The 13047-nt window shown below is 46.5% G+C and overlaps 1 protein-coding gene across 1 annotated transcript in view; it reads left to right on the forward strand.

Annotated features, from left to right (window-relative positions):
• Positions 1–13047, forward strand: part of slc24a3 (solute carrier family 24 member 3) — a 365303-nt gene that overhangs the window by 267178 nt on the left and 85078 nt on the right. Inside the window, exon 6 of the mRNA XM_078230308.1 lies at positions 1628–1731. Within this exon, the coding sequence (XP_078086434.1) occupies positions 1628–1731 (104 nt within the window). The remainder of the gene's footprint in view (positions 1–1627; positions 1732–13047) is intronic.

Consider the following 13047-nt stretch of genomic DNA (forward strand, 5'->3'; position numbering starts at 1 on the left):
AGTATCATCACAGTATCCATTCTGTCACTGTTGTTCCATGGGCTTGGACTTTGATTTATCCCGGGTTTGCCAATTCCTGTTGATGGCAATAACCAATAGTATCGCCGAAACAGTTATCGCCGCATACCACGATATTATTTGTTTCTTCCCGCCCCATTAAAATATTTTTGTTTATCTGTGGAGGTCACTTTGTGCAAATAATTAATTCACATGAGTGACTGATTGACAAAATGTGCTTGTGTACTCTGAAAGGGAACCACTTCATTCTTCCTTGGAAAACATTATGGAACACCACACGTACCTTGGCACTTCATGCACAAGGTCACAGGGGATGAGATAGTTTCTCTTCAACATTATCTGGCTTTTGACAAACTCTCTAAGTCAGCCTTTTCTGCAGAACCTTATATGAACCATTGTTGAACAATTGTCAATATGTACGCCATTTGGAATCCCACCCATGCAGTTCATGCTTTAGTGGAATGGTATCTTTATAAATGGTGTACTTATTCAGATACTTTGCAAAGCAGTTTGGAGAAATTAAGCCAAGTTGCTACGCCATTACTTTAAGAAAGCTTCATTAGGATTATCAGAGTCCTAAGTGTGCCAAAACTGAGGGTGGGATTTTCCAGTCCCCAAGAGCGGAATAATCCCACCCGGAGACAATGGACCTTTGCATGGTCCGCCACCCGCCTGCTACGATTCCCATGGCGGGCGGGACGGGAACATTCCACACTGAGAGTGTGCATCACAAACGGGGAATCTCCAGTATAGCTCATGGTGGTTGAGTACTATGAACTTTGCTATGGTTCAGGTCAGAAACTCCAAAGTGTTCTATAGAGCCTGCCTAGATCAGACGTTTTGCACCTTGAATTTGGCTAGGATAAGCATGAGATAGTTCACTTCAGGTATGACTCAAGTGACCCACTAGGGAGCTTTTATCAAACAAAATGTATTCAAGAATATAGTTAACATGTATAGTAAGAAAATCAGCAGAACTTTTATCAATTACAAACAAGAAACAAACAATCATAATAATGTATAACCCTTAACAAAGATATCTACAATGTTCCAATCAAACCAATCCCATAGACAAAAGAATGTTTTCACAGATTTAACACAACACAGACTAATGCTCACGTGATGCTGGAACTGGAGTCCTTTGGTTGAAGTCTGCAGTTCTCTGGATTCACTCAAAAGAGTTTGAAGACAAGACAGATTCCCAAAGCACCGGAGAGACTCTGGTCCAACCCCCAACAACAGCAGGTTTTCACCCTTCAGAAAAGCAAGATCTTGCCTTCAGCTAGCCAGCAGAATTTCCAAAGAGAAAAACAGGGAGAAAGAGAGAGACTTCTCTTTCCGCTTGATGTTTCTCACACTCCAACTCCCAAAACCGAAACTGTAAATAAAATCCCTGTCACCTGACCTGCCCACAGTTCTTTTCCTCCTCCCGACACCTAAGGCTGTGAGCATGAATGAAAGAAAAACTCTTAAAGGTACACTCACATCACAACGTCCACCCTGTTGTGTTTAACGTTCATGCCAATACGTCTTTCCCTATGTGTGCAGGTGGTATTCCAAAGATACCGCACTTCACATCCCTGCTTACTGTCCCCTTTCTACTCCTCAGGGGTGTTCATCACCAAGGGGGACGTTGGGGTCGGAACCATCGTGGGTTCGGCGGTGTTCAACATTCTCTGCATCATTGGAGTGTGCGGACTTTTCTCAGGATTGGTAAGCAGACCCTCTTCACAGGTTTAACACAGCACTGACTAATGCTCACGTGATACTGGAAATTGAGTCCTTTGGTTGAAGTCTGCGGTTCTCTGGATCCGAACAGTTTGAAGACAAGACAGCAGGAAGTGTTCGCAGTGCGGTCAGTGTGAGGCATCAAAATACCCGGGTTCTTGGGCTTCTGCCATTGTTGGTAATTGGTTGGGTGGTCAAGACTTGACAAGATGCACTCTGAAAGAATAAGCACCAGGAAACTGTTAAAGTGTCTATTTGGTGTTTAACACCTGGAAATAAGTAAAAGAGCTTATGTTTCCTCTCCTCACAGAGAATGAGAAGGTTAAGTATCTAATATTGCCCTTGTGCTTTACAAATAGTGAGATGATGGACAGTCATCACAATCGGACACAGTTTCTCCAATTGAGGTCAGGATATGATTATATAACCTGGTCTCTAGAATCATAGTCATAGAGTCATAGGCTGGAATATTACCGCCACGCCCGCCTTGGAATCGGGGTAGGGCAAGGCTCACAGAACGGAATTCTCAGGCGAGATTTTACGAGCCTCGCCCGAGTGAGGTCATAAAATGCCAGCAATAGAGGTTTACAGCATGGGATCGGGGCCTTCAGCCCAACTTGTCCGTGCCGTCCAGTTTTTATCATTAAGCTAGTCCCAATTGCCCACGTTTGGCCCATATCCCTCTATACCCATCTTACCAATGTGATTGTCTAAATGCTTTTTAAAAGACAAAATTGTACCCGCCTCCACTACTACCTCTGGCAGCTCGTTCCAGACACTCATCACCCTCTGCGTGAAAAATTGCCCCTCTCGACCCTATTCTATCTCTCCCCTCTCACCTTAGATCAAAGGTGTGAGCTGAAGATTGATTGGATTCAACAAATGGTCTCCAAATGAACTTAGTTAAGAGATACCATGCACCAGGAGGGATTATTAGATGGAGCAAATGGCTGCTTCACGCTCACTTATTTCCAATCGTCAGATATTTTATTGTGAGTTGAAGACTTCCATATTGTTGGTCGGCACAGGTTTGGTGGGCTGAAGGGCCTGTTCCTGTGCTGTGCTGTTCTTTTCCTTTGTTCTGGTGTCAGATATTTGGGTGCTCCCAGCAAAGTTGAGGGCTTCCTCCTACCCACCCCTCCCTGAGCTTAGCTGGGATAACTTTCACCCAAATATTCACCATAGGTACACTTTCTGAAGAGGCTCAAACATGTTGAGGGCATCAAACAATGTGGGGAAGAGGGCAGGAAAGTGGGGTTATGGTAGATCAGCTCTGATCGGGTTAAATGGTAGATCATGCTCAAGGGGGCCAAGTCGTCATTTCCTGCTCCTATATCTTAAGGTCTTATGTGCCAGTGTGCACATGTGCAAGTACACTTGGCCCAGGAGTGGGTCTGAAGAGTGTCACTGAATGGCACCCATTTGTTTGGACATTTTGAAAGTGACAGTGCGATCTCCCGCAGAAATAAACAGATCGAATATAAATCGACAAACCTCTCCGTGCACTGATCCTCAACGCAACAGGAGGTTGTCTTGGCTGAACAGTGGCATTTTGCATGAGGGGGAATGGTTCAGTGTTTGGGATGGTCATTCTCGATTCAGGATGTTAATCAAAGTGTTGTTCTAGGAACGGGGCAGCACGGTAGCACAGTGGTTAGCACTGCTGCCTCAGCGTCAGCAACCCGGGTTCAATTTCGGCCCAGGTCACTGTCTGTGCGGAGTGTACATATTCTCCCCGTGTCTGCCTGGGTTTCCTTTGGGTGCTCCAGTTTCCTCCCACAGTTCAAAGATGTGCAGTTTAGGTTGATTGGCCATGCTAAATTGCCCCTCAGTGTCCAAAGATGCACGGGTTAGGTGGATTGGCCATGCTAAATTGCCCCTTAGTGTCCAAAGATGCACGGGTTAGGTGGATTGGCCATGCTAAATTGCCCCTTAGTGGCAGGAGGATTAGCAGGGTAAATACGTGGGGTTATGTGGATAGGGCCTGGGTGGGATTGTTGTCAGTGCAGGATCAATGGGCCGAATGGCCTCCTTCTGCACTGTAGAGATTCTATGATTCTATGACTCTCGTGTTGTCTGTCTGCCTCAACTGTAAAATGAAATTGAATTGGTTAAAAAACCTCATGTCTGCATTGCCTAATCCAATTATCTCATGCCTACTAACTGCTCTTTCCCTGAACACCACACTTACCTTGGCACTTCACGTACAACACAACAGGCGATGAGATAGTTTGTCTTCAACATTATCTGTCTTTTGACAGACTCTCTAAGTCAGCCTTTTCAGCAGATTTTTATGTCTAAGTGAAATCATTGTTGAACAGTTGTCAATATGGGTGCCATTTGAAAGCTGGCCATTTGGGGCAGAGTTTTCCTGTCCCACCTGGTACGGGAATCATAGTGGGCGGGTAGTGGAACATGCAAAGGTCCATTGGAGGGATGGAGGATTTTGATTTGATTTGATTTATTATTGTCACATGTACTAGTATACAGTGAAAAGTATTGTTTCTTGCACGCTATACAGACAAAGCATACCGTTCATAGAGAAGGAAAGGACAGAGTGCAGAATGTAGTGTTACAGTCATAGCTAGGGTCTAGAGAAAGATCAGCTTAATGCAAGATAAGTTCACTCAAAAGTCTGACAGCAGCAGGGAAGAAGCTGTTCTTGAGTCAGTTGGTACGTGACCTCAGACTTTTGTATCTTTTTCCCGATGGAAGAAGGTGGAAGAGAGAATGTCCGGGGTGTGTGGGATCCTTAATTATGCTGGCTGCTTTGCCGAGGCAACGGGAAGTGTAGACAGAGTCAATGGATGGGAGGCTGGTTTGCGTGATGGATTGGGCTACATTCACAACCTTTTGTAGTTCCTTGCGGTCTTGGGCAGAGCAGGGGCCATACCAAGCTGTGATACGTCCAGAAAGAATGCTTTCTATGGTGCATCTGTAAAAGTTGGTGAGAGTGAGGAGATGATGGGGTGGTGATATGTTCACCGGACTATTGGTTGAGAGACCCAGCCTAATTCTGCGGGCATGGACTCAAAACCCACCATTGTTGTAAAAACCCATCTGCTTCACTGAATCCCTGATGTGGAGATGCCGGTGTTGGAGATGCCGGCGTTGAAGTCCTTCAGGGAAGGAAATCTGCCATCCTTACCTGGTCTGGCCTACATGTGACTCCAGAGCCACAGCAATGTGGTTGACTCTTAACTGCCCTCTGAAGAAACCAATCCATTCCAGGGCAAATAGGGATGGGCAACAAATGCTGGCTTTGCCCCAGCAAATGCCCACATCTCATGGAAGAATCTTAAATGATGCAGGTCGGGATTTCTGCTTTCTGTTTAATATTAAATAATTTGGATACAGATTTAAGAGAATGATATTATGTTTTGCTGTCACAAATTAGGAGATATAGGAAACTGAAGTAACAGAGAAAGATAACATGGAACATTTTACCATAAGTTTATATTAAAGTGGAATTGATAAATGTTTCAAAATGAATAATGGAGGGAATCTTCTGGTCCTGCCGCTGTCAGTGAAATTACCCATTGACTGCACCCCATGCCCCTGGGAAACCTACAGCGGGGGTGCACTGTCAGCAGGTCTAGAAGACCAGGGTGACACGGTGGCACAGTGGTTAGCACTGCTGCCTCACAGCGCCAGGGACCCGGGTTCAATTCTGGCCTCGGGTCACTGTCTGTGCGGAGTCTGCACATTCTCCCCATGTCTGTGTGGATTTCCCCCGGGTGCTCCGGTTTCCTCCCACAGTCCAAAGATGTAGGTTAGGTGAATTGGCCACGCTAAATTGCCACTTAGTGTCAGGTAATCAGGAGGGTAAATATCTGGGGTTACGGGGATGGGGCCTGGATGGGATTGTTGTCAGTGCTGGCTTGATGGGCCGAATGGCCTCCTTCCGCACTGTCAGAATTCTATGATGATTCTATTCTATGATTCTAAGATCCTGTCAGCGTGATCAGCTGGAAAGTTCCGGCAAATATCAAAGAACGAGGGACTGGGGAGAGAAATACGATCAACGTAATTTACTCCAATGCGATGGGAATGATAAGCTAAATATATTCCTTCTGCCTGTAACCTTCAGCACCCTGTGAGTCAGAAGGTTGTTTTTTGATTTAAACTCCATTGTAGAGGTTTGATCACGTAATTTAAATTGCCACTCCAGTCCTGCGCTGAGATGCTGCTGCAATGTGTCCTGTAGTTTGGATGAAATGAGTTCTTCCTCGATGAACGTCAAAGATCCCACTCTACTATTTATCCCTCGGCCAGTGTTTGAAGAAATGGATCAGCTTGTGCTTTATCTCAGTGTTGTCTGCTGGGCAGGCTGTGTGCATTTGTGATAGCTGCACTCTCCTCAATGCGTGATGCTTCAAAGGTATTTCACTGAAGCACGTCCTGCGGTAATGATAGGTGCCATATAAATGCAAGCCTTTGTTTCCTTCCTTAAACTCTGATTCCACAGAATCCATTGAATCCCTAAAGTGCAGAAGGAGGCCATTCAGCCCATTGGGTCGGCACCGACTCTCCCAAAGAGCATCTTTCCCAGACGCCCCCCCCGCCACCCATCCCCATAATCCTGTGCATTTAGCATGGCCAATCCACCTAACCTGCACATCTTTGGGAACAATTTAGCACGGCCAATCGACCTAACTTGCACATCTTTGGACACTAAGGGGCAATTTAGCATGGCCAATCGACCTAACTTGCACATCTTTGGACACTAAGGGGCAATTTGGCATGGCCAATCGACCTAACCTGCATATCTTTGGACACTAAAGGGCAATTTGGCATGGCCAATCGACCTAACCTGCACATCTTTGGACACTAAAGGGCAATTTGGCATGGCCAATGCACCTAACCTGCGCATCTTTGGATACTAAGGGACAATTTAGCATGGCCAATCCACCTAACCTGCACATCTTTGGACACTAAAGGGCAATTTGGCATGGCCAATCGACCTAACCTGCACATCTTTGGACACTAAAGGGCAATTTGGCATGGCCAATGCACCTAACCTGCGCATCTTTGGATACTAAGGGACAATTTAGCATGGCCAATCCATCTAACCTGCACATGTTGGGACATTAAGGGGCAATTTAGCATGGCCAATCCACCTAACCTGCACATCTTTGGACATTAAAGGGCAATTTATCATGGCCAACCCACCTAACCGGCACATCTTTGGAATGTGGGAGGAAACCGGAGCACCCGAAGGAAACCCACGTGGACATGGGGAGAATGTGCAGACTCCGCACAGTCACCCAAGGCCGGAATCGAACCAGGTCCCTGGCGCTGTAAGGCAGCAGTGCTAGCCACTGTGCCACCGTGCCGCCCTAGAGTCAGTGACCCTTTGAATTTGTTATTCCAAGCACGCCTTGCTGTACAACTCTCTTTCAGTATTACCTCATTCACTGGAATATTGTTTTCTGCTGTTCGATCCATAAGCGTCACCCAGACAAGAGCGCAAGAAAGGGAAGATGCAGCAATGTAGATGGAATATCATTGGCAGGGCCTATTGCACTTGCCTTCCATTGAAAATAATGGAGGGTAAAGCTAGGAGGCTCTATAAGGTACACATGGCTTTCCTCTGCCTAGGCAATGTGTGTAAGCTTTAGGCAGTAAAGAACCTTTTTCAAAACTACCCATTGCACTTTCTTGTTTACTCCCTCCCAATGTTGGCGGTTCCTGCATGACGAACCCTGGCCTGTTCTCCTTGCCTCTTCAATTTGAAAATAAATGAAAGTAATCCTGCTTCCTTCGAGTGAAGCTTATAGCAGTGAGCCTGTTAACCTCACTGTTTTGCGAGCTTAAGAATTCTGGTTGTCGCTCGAAGAACACCAGTAACAATGTGAATTGCTCAGAGATAACACGATATTGCACTAGATTAGTTTCCCCTCTCCCCGTCCAGCATCAGATGAGAGGTTTAGATTGCATGGCGTTGCAACTTGCCACATTTCATCTCGAGACCAAATGCAATCTAGCAAGAACACGCAGGGATTTATATAGCTAAGAGGATTTACAAATTAAGGAGGCTAGATTCGATAGCCCCCAGGAATGGGCACGGGGATTAGCCCGCACCTATTGATTGCAATACAGCAACATGCCAACCTCATCCTGCCTGTTTATTTCAATGATATTAGTGTCCAGACTCTGATAACTGCGCTGCTAATTGGCTGAGGCATCAATATCGCGACTGGTTAGCACCACTTAAAATTAAGCTGCCTCTTTCAAAGGGGAGGAGGTCCATTGTGGCTGGGGGTATTGCTTCTAATCATATCTGTTCAGCATTGAGAGGTGTCCCAATAATGGAGGGATGAGCTCAAAAGATTTTGGCTGCAATGCAATCCATACTCTGCACAACTGTGGCCGCATCATAGAATCCCGATAGGGCAGAAAGAGGCCATTGGGCCTATCGAGGCTGCACTGATAACAATCCCACCCAACCCTACCCCGTCACTCCATGTATTTAACCTGCTAATCTCAGCACTGTGGTTGGCACTGCTGCCTCACAGCGCCAGGGACCCGGGTTCGGTTCCCGGCTCGGGTCGCTGTCTGTGTGGAATTTGCACATTCTCCCCGTGTCTACGTGGTTTCCTCCGGGTGTTCCAGTTTCCTCCCACAGTCCAAAGATGTGCGGGTTAGGTGGATTGGCCATGTTAAATTGCCCCTTCGTGTCAGTGATGCACTATCAATCAAGCAAAGACTAGTTTGTATGCGAGAACAAATAGGCTTTTATTCGCAAAAGACTTGGAGCACACCCATGCTGATGAACTGGTCCAGAGACTGAGGCAGGGGGGTGGGGAGCAATCGCCTTTATACCTGGACCAGGGGGGGAGGAGTCTCAGGCAGGGCCAGCAGGGGCATGTCCAGGCATGTCACACACACACAGGCAATAAGCTTAACAGTGGTTTACCACAGTCAGGGACTAGCGAGGGTAAATGCATGAGGTTATGGGGATGCGGCCTGGGTGGGATTGTGGTCGGTGCAGACTCAATGGGCCGAATGGCCTCCTTCTGCACTGTAGCATTCTATGATTCTATGATCTCCCTGACACTAAGGGACAATTTAGCATGGCCAATCCACCTAACCTGCATAACTTTGGAGTGCGAGAGAAAACCGGAGCACCCGGAGGGAACATAGACACAGGGCAGAATGTGCAGACTCCACACAGACAGTCACCCGAGGCTGGAATGGAACCCGGGTCCCTGGCGCTGTGAGGCAGCAGTGCTAACCACTGTGCCACCATCTAGAAATTTTGCATCAGGTGCTAAGTTTGAGTGAGGACATCATTACAGCTTATGTTGCATGTATTGTTCATCACTCAGGCAAAGGAGTTGCTCCTTGAAGACCCAGGCCAGCTGGGCCTCCTGCGGAGACCCCAATTTCCTTCATCCCTTCTCCCTTTTCCAGCAGCTTGCCCTGCTCTGTGCGGCCTCTGTTTTTCCAAGTCAAGCTGTACTCCAAGGGGAACAACTCATGTTGCATCCATTGTAGGATGCAACTGGTTGGCGCACAAGGCTTGAAGTCAGCAGAAACCCCCACCAGCCATGCCTGTAGCCCAGTAGACCTTTGCAACTCGGAACAACTATCGAAAGCACCAAACACTTGTAGAATCATAGCAACATCTAGAAAACATCATACAGCAATGAACTTGTAAGTATTAGTTATTTCACTAGTACTGGTGGGGGATCCTTCCATTTGCTAGATGTGCATTTGGCTGTGCATAATTAAGAATAGGTATCTGCTGTAAAGTTGAGCTCCAAAGAGGTTCCACTGTCGTGTTGCACACTGAGACCACCTAGTCTGCTCTACATGCTTCTAGTGGACACTCAATGCACACACTAGTGCCCTCACCAATATGGCACCCAGTGCAAACAGCCTCACGTATGTTTACATGCACCATTTTAGAGCATGTGTGGCACTGAGAAAATCAATGCAAACAATCTGATGCAGGGGAGACAGTGGCGTAGTGGTATTATCACTGGATTAGCAATGCAGAGACCTAGGGTAATGCTCTTGGGGCCTGGGTTCGAATCCCACCACGGCGGTTGGTGGAATTTGAATTCAGTAAAAATCTGGGATTGAATCCAATAATAATCCGGAATCAAAAGTCTGATGATGACCGTGAAACCATTGTCGATTATTCTAAGAATCCATCTCATTCACTTATGTCCTTTGGGGAAGGAAATCTCCCATCCTTACCTGGTCTGGCCTACATGTGACTGCAGATCCATAGCAATGTGGTTGACTCTTAAGGGGCAGCACAGCATCGCTGCCTCATACTACCAGGGATTCAGGTTCAAATGCGGCCTTGGGTGACTGTGTGGAGTTTGCATGTTCTCCCCGTGTCTCCATGGATTTCCTCCCACACTCCAAAGATTGGCCGTGCTAAATTGGTTGGGTAGATTGTCAATGCTAAATTGCCCCTTAGTGTCGGGGGAATGGCAGGGTAAGTACGCGGGGTTATGGGTGGGATTCTAGTAGGTGCAGGCTCAATGGGCTGAATTGCCTCCTTCTGCACTGAGGGGACTCGATTATTCTAAGCGCAAACATTTTGCTGAAAATCTTTGAAATGCGGAATTATTAGATATTGTTGAAATGGCATTCGATGGCTACTTTGCACAAGATAATTAAAGCTGCTATCTAGAATCTTCCAGCGCCACTCAGATCTTTCCTACCAATTTTAGCTCTCGACTGTAAGAATAATTGAGAAATGTGGCGACTGCTATTAGCCCAAGATTCATATCATAGAATCATAGATTCCCGACAATGCAGAAGGAGGCCATTCGGCCCATTGAGTCTGCACTGATCACAATCCCACACAGACCCTATCCCCAAAACCCCATGCATTTACCCTGCTAGTCCCCCTGACACTAAGGGGCAATGTAGCATAGCCAATCCACCTAATCCATATCTAACAATAAAATGCTGAACTGACTCGAGCAATTCTATTAACAATTTTAATTTAGCCACGTGGGCAACCATTTTACTCTGTTATTTCTGCCCATTAACTGGAAAATGAAATGATATTTTAACCTGTGCAAACACCATGCTGTCATTATCATTCCTTCAGCCACAGTATTAAAGTTTGTTTATTAGTGTCACAAGTAGGCTTACATTAACACTGCAATGAAGTTACTGTGAAAATCCCCTAGTCGCCGCACTCTGGCACCTGTTTCGGTACACTGAGGGAGAATTTAGCATGGCCAATACACCCAACCAGCACGTCTTTGGACTGAGGGAGGAAACTGGAGCACCTGGAGGAAACCCACACAGACATGGGGAGAAGGTGCAAACTCCACACAGTCACCCAAGCCGGGAATCGAACCCGGTCCCTGGCGCTGTGAGGCAGCAGTGCTAACCACTGTGCCACTGTGCTGCCAATGTCAGCAATGTGTTAGCTGACCTCTTTTTTAAAGAATAGTGAGGAAGACACTGGTGCTAAATGTGTTCCTTCTTCCATTGCCACACGATCCTTTGTCATCCTGGTGAAGTGACTAATATGTACATAGCACTGTGATGTCACATTGTGTCACTGAATATGCCTGTCACTTTAAAAAAAAAATCCCAGGTTACTTCAGTTGATTTACAAATAATGAAAGCTTATTAAAAATTTGGAATCCAATGTCTTTGGCTGTACCCCTACATTTGATTGATCTTCAGTGAAAATAATACCTCTGGGCGATGGCTCAGTGGTATTATCACAAGATTTAATCCAAACAGCTAATGTTCTGGGGACCTGTGTTCGAATCCCACCACCGCAAATGGTGGAATTTAAATTCAATCAAAAATATCTAGAATTAAGAATCTACTGATGAAACCATTGTCGATTGTCGGAAAAACCCAAATGGTTCACGAATGTCCTTTAGGGAAGGAAATCTGCCATCCTTACCCGGTCTGGCCTACATGTGACTCCAGAGCCACAGCAATGTGGTTGACTCTCAACTGCCCTCCAAGGGCAACTAGGGATGGGCAATAAATGCTGGCCAGCCGGCGACGCCCATGTCCCATGAATGAATTTTTAAAAAGAACCTTTTGAAGCTTTTAGCTGAACTGGTGACCTGCTGTTTAAACAGTGAACCTGTGCAGAGTCCAGGCTGTCCAGAGCAGACAGTCAAATGGAAGGCACATCATCTTTCTGAAGCAGCAATTGATTGGCAGTTAGGGTCCAGCACCCACGGACCACCCACTCCCAGTTCTTTAATGGAATCATTGACAGACTAAATCTCTGGCAGGGCTGCACTATACACTGTTGATGTGGAGCAACATGCCTTGCACAAATTGGCTGCTACATTTCCTACATTACAAGCATATGGGCATCACGGTGGCACAGTGGTTAGCATTGCTGCCTCACAGCGCCAGGGACCCAGGTTCGATTCCCGGCTTGAGTCACTGCCTGTGGGGTATCTGCACCTTCTCCCCGTGTCTGCGTGGGTTTCCTCCGGGCGCTCCGGTTTCCCCTCTCAGTCCCAAGATGCGCAGGTTAGGTGGATTGGCCATGCTAAATTGCCCCTTAGTGTCCAAACATAGTGCGGGTTAGGTTGATTGGTCATGTTAAGTTGACCCTTATTGTCCACAGATGTGTAGATTAGGGGGATTAGCGGGGCAAGTACGTGGATTTACGGGGATAGGGCAGCAGGTTGGCCTGGGTAAGATGCTCTGTTGGAGTTTTGGTTCAGACTTGATGGGCCGAACGGCCTCCCCCTGCACTGTATGGATTCTACGATTCTATGACTACACCTCAAAAAGTACAACGTTGGCCGCAAAACATTTTGCTGGCTCCCGAGGCCACAAAAGGCGCTATATAAATGCAAGTTCTTATTTTCCCAACCTGCACCGTCCCACGGAAGCGTAGCCATCACTGCTGAAATGTCCTTGGCAGTTACAGCAGAAATCTGAACGAAGAAATCATTTTAAATCTGAAGTACCTGCCCCCTCCACCCCCTGCACACCACCCGCCCCACTCCCCATAGCAGTGTTCCCGTTTAACAGACAACCAATTTAATATAAGCCATTAACTGCCGATTTTAATACGGATCCATTGTAGAGGTACAGGAAATGGGACGCATTGATCACTTAATTATTCCGCAGCACTAACCCGAACCGTAAAATCGATCATGTTAATAACTTGCAAAAATGGCATCTCGTTTTCCAATACTTTCGATCTGTGAAATCCTCCAAATTACGTACATAATCAGGAGAAATTAACGTTGCGTGAGGTTGTCTCCCTGATAACTCATACTTGAGATCGTTAAAAATATTAACAAACTAATCTACACGGAACACTCGACTGCC

Source organism: Mustelus asterias, chromosome 15, assembly GCF_964213995.1.
Source record: "Mustelus asterias chromosome 15, sMusAst1.hap1.1, whole genome shotgun sequence".
Taxonomy (NCBI): Eukaryota; Metazoa; Chordata; class Chondrichthyes; order Carcharhiniformes; family Triakidae; genus Mustelus; species Mustelus asterias.